We start from the raw sequence: 12,864 nt of genomic DNA on the forward strand, positions 1-12,864 counted from the left end.
AGCTTTCGGTAGACACCCTGACTCTTGTTCTTCTTTCAGCCCTGGTTGATTTTCTGGCTGCTTCCAAGGTCCTCACTTTATTTTTCAGAAAATCTGAAATCCTCTGCTTGGAAATGTCAAACTTCTTGCTCACTTCAGCTTTTGACCAGCCACTCCGAACTTTCTTGATGATGGTGGCATTCTTTCTATCATCAACCTACGGTAGTGCTTTCTGTGCTTTCGAGCCATCAGTGAGGATGACAAAGGTAGAGTCAGTGCCATAGCTGACAGCGACAAATCCTCTCAATGAAAAACTCAGCACCAAACAGCAGGGAGCTTGGTATTGAATGTGAAAGCAGCTTGGCCTAGTGTTGCATAGCCTACGACAGTACAAAATGACCATGCACCGAACACCATGTGGCCAAACACAAATGGCTATGGCTGGCTATGGCTTCCAGTGGATCGGCATGTGAAAGCGCTGGTGCAAGGCCGAGAGATAAAAGTGACGATAGTGGTGGCTTTGATTTATGCTGTTTTGAACCTGCAGTCATGGTAAGAAATCAGAAAATCAAATTGCAAGGAGTTTCAGCATATGAAATTTCACATGTCCTTATTCATTGGCTCGGTAGCGTATGTGGCAGTACTTCAAGAGTGTCTGTATTATTGGGCATGTCTGAAAAATCGGTTGTTAAATGTATTTATCATATTAGGTATGTATAATTTCAAATATAAGCACTTTTTTTTTTTGTGCTAGTGAAAGATTGTGAGATCCAACAAAGAGGGATATAGGGGAAGGATGCTTTAAAAGCCAGTGGTCTGGTAATTGCAAACTCGCAAGCACTGCATAGATCATGCAGTGGCTGTTGTGACTTCAGAACATTACACCTATGTGCACTGTAAAGAGACCTGAAAATTCAAATTAAACCCTGCACATCCTTTTTATTGGAGCAGCTAATCTCTGCTTACTAAGACAATGTCGCAGGTCTCACCTTCCATGTTGCTGATCATCAGAGATCTGGGTGCATCCACTATGGTTTCTCATGAAATGTAAATCACACAAGATAAAAAGAAAGCAGGGCTTATTACACAATTGTGACGCAGGCTCTCTGCTTTGCCGTGGGAGAGAAGAGGAATGATCATTGGGGGTGTTGGTCAAGGCAGTTAAAGAAAGCTTTTGCTGCAGAGAGGGTAGCTAGATTCCTTGAACCATCACCTTGCAACACTTCATTTGCTTCTAACTCTGCTGTTACAATTCATTTTGAAAAATTACTTCATCAGAATGCTTCCAGGATGATACAGCTTCCAGTGTATATTAAAGAATCTTTTACAGAGCAGATTTCTGGATATGTTAACAGACAAACTGAATTGCAACTGATTTCAAATGTGGACTAAAAAAAGTGTGCCACTACTGCATTTCTTTAGGCTATCAGTGCTTGCTGCTGTTATAATGCATTGGGAAATTTTTAAAACACTTTACAGCAAGGCATGCTTCACAATGCTTGAACATATCCTCACAGAAAGGAAAGAGTGCATGGACCTCATTTGAGGTTAGGCAGTGGATGATCATGTATGTTTGGATGCCTTGTGCAGGATGGCAACCAGTATGGTGATGAGTACCTGGCTGAGCTGGACCACATTGAAGTTGTGGAAAAGCAGAAGGAGGGCTATGAAAGCGATGTCGTTCCAGCTTCAGATGACGACTCTGACAAGAGTGTAGAGTAAGTCTGAGGCACTTGCACTACAGATTGTCTCCTGGGTTTATTACATTCACACTTGAAATCAAATTGTTTGGCTTGTAAGTGAGTACTACCGTACTTGTTTGTGTACAGCCTGTAAACTTTGGTGTTGCAAACGTTATTGTGTCAATATAGTTGTACGCTTTGTGTACTTGCTTGTCTGTTTCCAAGTCACTGCATTTTTTAATTATTTATTTATTGTCTCTCTTACTTTTCTTTCTTTTGCGAGGAGCTGTGAAATGGCACCACATAGAATCGCTTGCAGCATCTGCTACTAAATCTTAACGGCAAGAATTTGCAAAGGCATTTGCTTCCCATAAACATGGTGTCTGTAAGCTACAGCAAAAGCTTAGAACTTTTTGCTGAGCTTAATGGCCAAATTAGTCTGCAGTAGTGCCAAGTGGAGTCCAAAATATAGAATGACATGCTGTAAGGCATCCAAAATATCTATCATCCTTATACACTGTCTATTGAGTGAGTGTTATGGTGCTGCAACGTTGTCCAAATTATCAGTTGGTGCCTGTAGCTTAAGTCATCGTAAAATATTGTCTTAGCTCTTTGCTTTCATTGAGAAATGGATTACCAGAGCTGCTTATTGCTGTGCTTACTTATTGAACACACTTTGCCTTCTATGCTTTCAGTGAGGAAGAGGTGCTTGAAGGCTTATCTGATTCTGACTATGACTCTGGTGGTGCTGACATTCCTAGGTAAGTGCTGTGACCTCGAACCTTGCAGTATCATCTTAATTATCTCATGTCTTGAACATGCAAGTGGCATCACTCTTTGAATTGCAGCAGAGGGTGAATGTTGATTTGCAGAAATATTCCTTTGCAAGGAAACAACTGTTTAAATGGCCAGTATTGTTGGGCTACCAGTTCACACAGTTTGTTCAGACAGTGTGTCTTTGTATGTTTCTGGAAAGCTAGAGTGTACCTCTGTGGCATATATACAATTCTCTGGGTCATTGTGAAACAGCTCTTGGTTGACATCTTGTAAACAAGCATTCATGCATTTGCTACAGTGGCTAGGGATGGTGAGTGGTGGCGGCGTTGTTCTCCTGCTGAGTGCGAGCTTGCAGGTGAAATTCTCAGCTGCCACTCACATACCCCTCATGTCATCTTGAGATCCTAAACCCAGTCAATAAGAAATTCCCCGGTGTCCTTAGCTATCGCGTGAGATATATGAAAGTGAAAATCTTGTAAAGCCTACTGTAATTCATCTTAATCTGCCTTATTCCTCATTAATCCACCTTAATCCTCTTTAGTACACCTTAATCCTCCGTCATTGAAATTAATCCACCCTAATCCACCTTTATCCAACACTAATAAATAATTAACTTTGCTAATCATTAATCATCTCTTATACGTGGCTGGACATGCTTTCGTTCGCTTCTGGCTTTCCTTGGGTCACATGATATTTTTCTGTACCTCACAACGTGTCCTTGAAACATAGAGCTCTAAGGCTTTCACTTTAATCAATCAATCAGTCAGGCAGTCAGTCAGTCAGTCAGTACCAATGTGACACATCTCTGTAGTGGGTATTTCTTTATGCAGTATTCCATGTGTGTTACATTTGTTTCGTATCACTCCAGGAAACGAAGTACAAGGGCACAAAAACAGAGGGTGCCACTGGCAGAGGACTCTTCCGACAGCAAGGCAAATGACGACGAAGACAGCACAAGTAACGATGAAGTGCAGAACGTGAATGGTATCAAGAAAGAAGAGAATGCAAAGAACAAAGCAAGTAAGAAGAACTCATCTGAGAAGTCTGGAGACGACGATTCGTGTGACTCGAAGAGCACAGAAGACAAGCCATCTGACGCAGCAGGTTTGTGCAGCAAACCATTCTTTTAACGCACATGCTCTTTGTGCAAAATGACAAATGGTAGATGTGTGTGATCATTTTCAGTGAATTCATATTACCAGTTATCAGTGTGATAATATGCAGGTTTGTGTTTTCTCAAAGTTCTGAGGTGCTTTGGGGGAAGCCCTAAGAAACGCTTTTTCAAAGGGAAGAGTAAAAAGGCTCGCCATGGTAACTTGTTGACTATTCCATTCTCCTGCTGAGCATGTGGTAACAGGTTCGGTTCACCCTACTGGCTCCATTACGATACGAGCAAAGGCACTTGTACACTACTTAAGTTTATGTTCACATTATTAATGAACTCCAGGCGGTTACAGTTAACCAGAAACTCTTCATCGCAATGCCTCTCATCGCCCCTGTGTTAAATTTTCACATTAAAACCAATTGATCAGTAAACTTCTGCAGAAATATCTGAGCAATGTTGCCGTAGACTTCCTTCCAGTTAATTCAATTCCAGTCAAAGTTCCTAACCAGCGCCTATGGGACCAAACTTTTGGTATTTCGATCCTAAAATTAGCTTTTATCAGCGTACACACCTGACCCCTATGGTTAACACAATAGTAGCATCCCCTTTAGCAGCAGTGCATGTCTTGGCGGAGCTTAATGGACACTGAGCCCATGTTAGTCCTCATCGAAAATGCTCATCTTCGACCTGCCCTAGAAAGATTTCCAAGCAAAAATGGTGGCTCATAATGAAGGATTACAGTATTTACCCGATACTAATGTGCGCCTTTTTCCCCCGAGGAAATTAGTCTGAAAATTGCCTGTGCGTTACAGTTGTATACGAAACCAAAACCGCATTCGCGACAGCCTATCATCAGAGCCAGCCTAGTCAGCGTCATCATCATTGTCATCACAAGATGGCAGAGTATTAGTTCTCATGTAGTGTGATGATGATGATATGCCTTCTTCAGTCACTACTTAGAAAAGCTCATTCAAAAGATAGCTTATTTTACATGATATGTTAGTGACAACACATTGCATCACGTTTTTGGCATTTCAGAAAATTGCATTGCATCGCAGGACGAACTATGTGGCCACCATCCCGTTTGGGAAAGTTGCAAAGTCATTTGATATATTCAGAATATCAAACACGCAATGGACCGTATAGAGAACATGGTGTGGTTCATAGACAGCAATCAAGCGCTGTTTGAGAGTTATGTTAATGGACATCAGGTGCAAATAGTAAATATTTACTTTGTGAAAGCAAAGTTTGCTGGTTTCATCCTTTTATTACTGCCAGAATAGGGGCATGCTACACTTTTCTTGCTAAAAAATGGGGGCACGTTATATTTCTACTTTTTTTACGAGCTTTAATGTCATTTCTACGTTATTTTCCTACTTCGAACACAAAGAAAGTGGGTGCTCCTTCGATTGAAGGGAGCCTTAGAAAGGAGAAACTACTGCTAAATTAATCAGCGGTATGTATTGGCGTTTTTCTGCCTCTTATTTACTTCGACTTGCCAGGTAATTTGATCAGTTTCGTTAGAGTCTCATCAGTAATGGATGTTACCGTATTTACTCGCATAATGAACACACTTTTTTTCCCGAAAAAACATGCGCAAAGTTGAGGGTGCGTTCGTTATGCGGTGTAAAATTCTTTGAGATTCTTTTTTTTGGTGGCCACCTCTAAAAAAAAGTTGGTTTTGCCTGAATTGCTAACAATCAGTTGCAATGGCAAATGTGTACACAGCTATACGAAGTAAGGAGGGTAGTTTTATTGGCCGTATAAACTTGCAAACTATTTGCTTACTAGGTAAATTAATAAGCATGGTGGCAGCGTGCACAGATAAACATGAACACAATGCACTCAATGACCATGGCCACCCTCTGTCAAAACGATGACTTTGGGAAACGCGGCGGCAGCAGCGAGCGAAGTGATCTGTGTGCTGTGTATTGCTTCAACGCAAACTGAGCAGTGAGAATGCATCATGTACACAGATATGAGCCGCCGCTGTCGCACCTAGACTTGGCTGCCAATGCAAATCGCTTTCAAGATAGCGCTGCGCAATGTGCAGTTGCTGCCGGGGTACACCCCCCCCCCCATCTGTCACCCCCTCCTCCCGGCGCCATGCGTGTGATCGAAGACGGCGTGTTTCCTTCCCAATTTACTCACTTGCACATGGGAGATTGAGCCGCGATCAGCGGCGCGCCCCCTCGGGTGTGGTTGTGCAACACGCAGTTGCTGCCAGAGCACAATGCCGCAGCCCCTCCCTCCTGCCTGGGGTCTTTTGCACAATAAAAGATGGCGTAGTTCCTCCTCTCCTTCCTGCCTTGTGCGCGCGAGATTGAGCAGCGATCATCGGCTTCCCTCGTATACTTTCACTCGCACCTACAGCACGCAACGCGCGGTGACGATGGCGGCAAAAATGCGCCTGGAGTGTCGATATAACTGCTATCCCAATAAAAGTAGGCGATGTGCAGTACGATTCGGTGTCCGATGCAGCATCCGACACGATCATACCTGCTAGATGCCATATCAGACGCCGAATCGTATCGCGTGTCTTACTTCACGGCAGCAAGTTCAGGGTGCTACATTATGCAAGGAAAAGAAAAGAAACTCACTTGATTGGAAAAGTAGGGACTGCGTTTATTACGCAAGTGTGCTCATTATGCGAGTAAATACGGTATCTGCATTACAATACAATCTTGTTATAACGAACTTCGTGGGACCACCGAATTTAATTCGTTAATTTGAATTATTGTAGTACTGAAAAACCAATATTTGCCTGTCAGTAACGTAACACAACAATGAAAATTACATAACTTTGCAGCAGACGTGCAGGTTCATACGTAAATAATAAACGAGAATGCTGGGCACAGTTACAGTTTAGCTACAATTTATTACTTGAAGAAGTCTGTAATCTTCTTCTGGCAAGTAGACAGCAAGCGCTGCAGGATGAATGCCTCCACACCTTTGACCTTCCTTTGAACGTCATTGAGGACATCTTTACAGCACCCGAGGAATGATCGAGTCTTTTCTAGAAAAACAAAAACATCCGAGCTGGAAACAGTTTCTTCCTCTGTGTGTGTTGATCCAGTGTCGGCATCGGCTTCGTCACTACTGCAATCTTCTTGCTCACGCACTTTATTCACGATGTCTTCGTTGGTGAGCTCCGCAGATGTAGCCGCTGTGCTGTCGCTGTCAATGTAATCATCGAAGGTCCCCGCAGTGTCGACGGGGAGCTTCTCAATAAGCTCATTCCACAGTTCTGGGTTGCGCTCCTCTGTGTCCTCGCAGTCTTGGGGTATAGGTGAAGCCTTTTCGGCATCTGCTGCCTTTTCTTTGCCACAAGCAACCTGTCACGTAATGCCATTCCTTAGCCGGAAGCGGTAAAGCTATCCGGCACTTGCATCGAAACCGGAGATGTCCAAGGTGGCCGAGAAATTTAGCGCCTTCTCTTGAATAATCGGGCCTGACAAAAGCACATCGTTTTGTCTGGCATCCTTAAACCATGCGAGGACGGTGGCGTCGATGTTCTGGTATTTGCCAAGCTGCAAGCGTTTTCTTGAGGGAGCGAGCTGTGACTCTCGATGCAATTTCACTATCTTTGCCCGATCCTTGAGCATCGTTGCCATTGTTGACGGCGTAATGTAATGCTCCCTGCATAGGTCGACTTGTTTTCTTCCAGCATTCAGCTGCGTCAAAATTCCCACTTTTTCTTTGAGCAAAAACTGGCGTCGCTTCTTTTTAATGCGGGGGCCAGGAGAACTCATTGTCAGCAAAGTGAACGCACAGCACAGTCACAGCATTGATAACTTTGCACCTCCTGCCGATTGCTATCAACATGGTGACGCTAGGCCTACGACGTAGTAGTAGAGTCCAAACATGACCATACGTGACGCTCGCGCTGATACTGATGCTGCTGGGGCTGTACCTGTTGAAACAGGTTCCCCAGTGCATGGCTACTGCTGCTGTGGATGATGATGATAGGTGTAAGCCTCAGGGATTCAGCACCGAAACTTCAACAGAACTTCATAATAATGAAGCATCTTGGTGATTACGGGATTAAACTACGTACTTTGTTGTGAAATATTCGGTAATCTGAAATTCGTAGTACTGAAAGTTTTTTAGATTTAAAATATAGGCATTTTGGTGAGGATTTAAAGATAATTTGTAAATCTGAAAAGTTTGTTAATGTGGTGTTCATAGTAATGAGATTTTACTGTATTATATTGATTGTTTTATACAGGCAAGGTCGATGCTGCTGATGCACACTTCGAAAACTTCTTAAAGTACATTAGACTGTCTTTAGCAGACAATCTGTTAAGCTAAATTTACGCATCCAGCATGTTTGCCAAGCCAGGTATTAAGTGCACCTCCTCCCTGATTTTATGTGCCGTCAGTTCACCCATGTTTGAAAAAGCATAAATATGCTTACTGATTAGTTCTTCAGGCACTGAGATGTTGAGGAGCTTTTGTGGTGTTTCCATGCTCCACTGAATGTGATTACAGTTGAACTTTGTCTAAATGAACTTGCATTAGGAAGTAATATACCTCCACATGTCTGATATTCATTATAAGCACATGCGTCTGTATCAGGGAAACAAATGAAAGCATTTTGATTTATTTTAGATTCTTTTTCGTTATACCCAATGTTTTCTTTATGTTGAAGTTCTCCTGTAGTAGGGTATGCCAAGCATATTGACTGAACCACATCACTGTTTCATTTTCTCCAGGTGAGGAGAGTCAGTCGAGCACAAAGTCTGAGAATAGAAAGCCAACAAAGAAGCAAAAAAAACAGACAGGTGAGTTTTAAAGGGGCCCTGAACCACTCTATATTGATGTGGATAAAGGCATTCGAAGTTATAATAGGCTTTTTTCAGAAATACTTTTCCACGAAAGGTTATTCAATGTGTTCAGCAGAAGTGGAGTTACTGGCAGTCAAACATGCCCTTTGCGGTGCTTCCACTCCTTCTTCAATGCCTTGCATTGCGAAGGCTATGGCAAAGCGGGGCGTGCCCACAACGCTCCGTGTATGAAACGTCACCGTGGCACGCAGTTCAAATTTGATTTTGGGTGTTGAAGTAAATGCCACTACTTCTGATTTTGCCGCCTATGTCACGCCAAACGTAAGCCAAATGCGGTTGTCCTCAGTGAGCTGCACTGTGCTTAGCCAGTGGACTCGTTGCGGCAGCCCGCGGCAGCAGTGGTATCTATGCTACATAGCAGACCGCTGCTACATCCAGCTGTAGCGTGTAGGTACAGCGTTTGCTTTGTGCACGACAGGGCTTGAGTGTGTGCCCACACTCGTGTGCTCCAGTCTGACAGTGCTATGCGGTGTGTACCGGCTTTTTCCTTCACCAGCTTGACCGATCGGTTGTAGCCATGTGCATGTAGCCACAAGTTGTAGCCATGTAGCCAACTTGTGCATTTTTGAAACGCTATCACTAAGTCTGCCAACACGTCTAATCAGGAGCGGCGAAAAGTCTGCGTGTGCTGGCAAGTGTGCGTGTGATCTGACCTTGAGTTTGCCATGGTTAGAGGCTAGTTGAGCATTTAAAACTACCTAGTCGAAATCAGCAAGACCCAATAGCTATGACACCAATAAGCAGGGTGGCCAAAGCAGTGTGGCCGCAGCCGAGTGTGACCATACGATAGTCAGCTTCTTCTGGAAGTATGTAACTATTGAAATTTGAAAGCATATTTTTGTTTACTCCAGCCTGTTTATTAGACATCGTCAATAAATAGACAGTAATATATACAGATATAGTATAATTTACTATATCTTGATATAGTAAATTATTCAGGACTGCCGAAAATGGTTCATTATTTTGAAATATTGTTGTAATGAAAAACTTGTGGTTATAAGCCAGTGGTCAAACCTTGCAGTCTGCAATCTTTGAACCACATGAGAACAGCTTAGTCTGCATGTTGAAAGTTTCCCAGTCACAGCCATTTCCTCGTAGGAGCAAGTTGCGACTCCTGGCGAAGTTTGACAATTTTGTCTCGGTCTTTCAAAATGGTCACGACGGTCAGTGGGGCAATGCCACACTGTCTGCAGAGGTTGATTTGCTTTTTCCCAGGGTCGATTTCTTGCAGTATGTCCAATTTATCCTGCAGTGAAAACTGCTTTCACTTCTTGATGCCGTCACTAGTTGCATTCATCGTTGGACCTCACACGAACTTCAGAGCACGATCACCCACAAAAAAAAAAAAAAAAAAAGGAACCTGCCCGCACACGTGAATGGCACGAACAATGGATGGATGGATAAGGCTGAAATGCCATCTAGCCGTGACTAGTAATATATTTTCTGCTTAGTGGAGAGTGAAATTTCACTCTTGCCTTGATTTTAGCCACCAATCAGATAACCTCCGTTTGGTTATTTCTACCCACTTAATGTCTGTTTTCCCTCCACTGTCCCTAAACCCCAATGCTTTGAAAAAATCAGCCCCTTTGAACTGTAGGAATGTAAAAACTGTAGAAATGAGGAAAAGGCAGCTAGGCCTGCTAGGCTACTGCACATTAAACCACAGCTTTGTGGTGATGCTTGCAGCTGGCACTAGACATGGTGATGATGATAGCTACTGCCCCCACAGGGAATACAGACAGAAACTGTGATTTCCATTTCACACGAAAGTTGTAGCACTGTTACTTTTAGCTGAATTAGTAATAAGGATGTTCCTTGATTATAAAGGAGAAAATAAATTATGCTACAGTCGCCGACCGTTTATTCGTACCTCACGGGGACTGCGGAAATGTCCGAATAAACAGGTGTCCAAAAAAGCAGATTAAGAAAAAAAAATGAAATCCTTTATTTCCACGCACTTATTCGGGCTCGGCAGTAGGCTTGAAGAAATCGCGAGTGCGCCGTTGCACACTGTTCCGTTTATGCGCAATTAGATAAGCCTGAACCTCGGAGAGGGTCGTACGGTCACTATAGGCGGCTGAAAGCACAGTCACCGCTTGTGCACGCTCCGCATGCGACGGCAGCGTAGCACATGGTGCGTCATCTTCTGACTCGGAGTCATCGTCCGGCAGTGCAGCAGAAACCTGACGATCTCGCCGTCGTCGAGTTCTGCGCATGTCAGTACAGCAGTGTCAGCACCTGTGAAACTGTCAAATGAGACGGTGTCCGAAATCGCAACGCAACCACTGCGCAGGTCTCGGCAGAACATTTTCCATGTCAGTAGGGAGCACTTCGGAAGGCGACAGATCTTAGGCCTCCTGGCACCCGCTTGCCGGCATTCCCCAGCGCAGTCTGCGCGGGCACTGACGGCGCCATTAGACCCTTGACGCGATGTTTACGTATGCCGCGTTGGATCACCGAAACCTCGACACAGCACACAAAGCAAACACCACCGTGCTGACACCAGTCGCACAAACGAAAAACGTGGCCTGCTTGCAGCGTCGTGCGCGAAAGAAATAAATCAGCTGCTGGATTGTCTTGACGTGGCTTACTAAGCTGAAACCGGAACTGCTGTACGGCCACTCTATCGAACCAGGCAGAAACGATGATGATGAGCGGGGATTTCCAGTAGCGCCACTTCGTGGAGCAGCAAGGAGGCTCCGTTCAAAACAAAAATGGCGTTCAACAAGTCGAACTATGCGCCGGTCAGAGTCGGTGCATGATGCCCTCGATCGAGTTGGCTCAAGGAGTGTCCGAAAAATCAGACGAGAGGTTGCAAGGTGTCCGAACTTTCGGCAGTTGTTATACATTATGGTCTATGAGGAGAATGACGGTGCCGCGAAGCTGACCGAATAATCGGGCATGTCCGAATTTTTGGAGCCCGGAAAATCGGTCGGCGACTGTATAGTTAAAACTCGATTTAACAAAACCAGATTTTACGAAGTTCCCTATGTAACAAATTTCCGTTCCCCAGCAAGTGCCCATAAGTTTCAGTGTTGTCATCAACCCGAATTACAAAAAGTTAGCTTGCATTAAACCCAATTTAATGAAGCTTTTCTACAAATAAATGAGTAAAAAAGCTGCGGCTTCTTTCTAATTTTGATGCTGACGGGTTTTTCTTCGAGCTATCGCATTAAAACATCCAGGCACTCTAGTCATGCCGCTAGCTTTAGTTTGACTAGGCTGCACGCCACGCTCTTGCATGGGACAGTGAACACAGCAGTCACTAGCGTTCTTGTGTACCAGATGGCGCTAGGGGCAGCGGTAGCGGCCGCCCTCACAGACTTTTTACATGCGCAGGCGTGGGTTAGCAGCAAATACAATGACGCGTTACCTTTTGGGTGTCGCTACATTACGACCTTAGATGTTGAAGGACCGAAAAATACCTTACTTAATTTTCCGGACTTCCTGATTTAACGAAATAATTCGAGTGTGGTCACCACTTCGATAAATCGTGTTTCAACTGTTTTCTGAAATATGTCCCATATTGAAATTCGGAGTTCTGAAATATTTTTACATTGAAAACAGGCAGTCTGGTGGATATTTTTGAAATATTTGTAAATTTTAGAAATTCGTTAAATGTGGTGTTTGTAGTAATGAGATTTGACTGCACATAGTAACAGCAGAAAGAAGCACACTGATCCAGATACCCTTCTTGATTGACATCAGCTGTTGGCCAATAGCAGCCGTGTATGGGAATCTGGTACATTATGAAATAAAGCACCGAGAAAACAGTGAGGAGCAGGCTTCTGTTGAAAAGAGAGCGTTTGAGAGAAAGGCGACTTCGCGCTCCGCTTGCAAGCTCCACGTGCCGCGCACGACTGAAAAACTTGGCCGAGATGTTCACAGCAGTGTATCCTATCTGCGGATTATGTTTTTCCACCAAGCCCGAGGATTGGTTCAGGACCCTTTTAATGAAAGCAAATGTAGAACAGTTAACATACATGCTGGCTTAAGGAGCTGCTTCTTTTTATTTCGCATGTCTACCATTACATCACATTCATGAAAGTCTTCATGAAACATTTAATAAATGTATTATGTATACATTATCATAGCTTACTGTTGCTATTCCACAGCATGTTTGCTACATCATGTGCATGGTCAGTTTGTGCCTGTAAGATTCAGTTATGGCAATGGTAAGGGTATACTAAAAGCATCTTAGTCTACAGTTGAACCTCGTTGATACGTTCCCGTACAGTCAAACCCGAACATATCGAATTCGACGGGGATCGGAAAATAGTTCGATATAGCAAAAATTCGATATATAGATATAGGCCAAAAAAGCACTCGCGATCGTAAAAAATTGTGGCTTACCGATTGGAACAGTCGCGAATCACATAGCATGTGCACACAATATGAAAGCGCTTTATTTCACAGAAAAAAAACAACTAATTTTGGGCTGCTTTTTCCTCTGGGAAATGAAGTTTTAAAACAC

General features: G+C 43.7%; 1 protein-coding gene across 9 annotated transcripts in view; it reads left to right on the forward strand.

Annotated features, from left to right (window-relative positions):
- egg (SET domain bifurcated histone lysine methyltransferase eggless) overlaps positions 1 to 12,864 on the forward strand; it is a 141,741-nt gene that overhangs the window by 115,531 nt on the left and 13,346 nt on the right. For all 9 annotated transcript variants that reach the window (XM_075689793.1, XM_075689794.1, XM_075689795.1 and 6 more), the window contains 4 exons: positions 1,570 to 1,697; positions 2,357 to 2,422; positions 3,307 to 3,542; positions 8,259 to 8,327. In XM_075689793.1, the coding sequence (XP_075545908.1) occupies positions 1,570 to 1,697; positions 2,357 to 2,422; positions 3,307 to 3,542; positions 8,259 to 8,327 (499 nt within the window). The remainder of the gene's footprint in view (positions 1 to 1,569; positions 1,698 to 2,356; positions 2,423 to 3,306; positions 3,543 to 8,258; positions 8,328 to 12,864) is intronic.

Source organism: Dermacentor variabilis, chromosome 4, assembly GCF_050947875.1.
Source record: "Dermacentor variabilis isolate Ectoservices chromosome 4, ASM5094787v1, whole genome shotgun sequence".
NCBI classification, from domain to species: Eukaryota; Metazoa; Arthropoda; class Arachnida; order Ixodida; family Ixodidae; genus Dermacentor; species Dermacentor variabilis.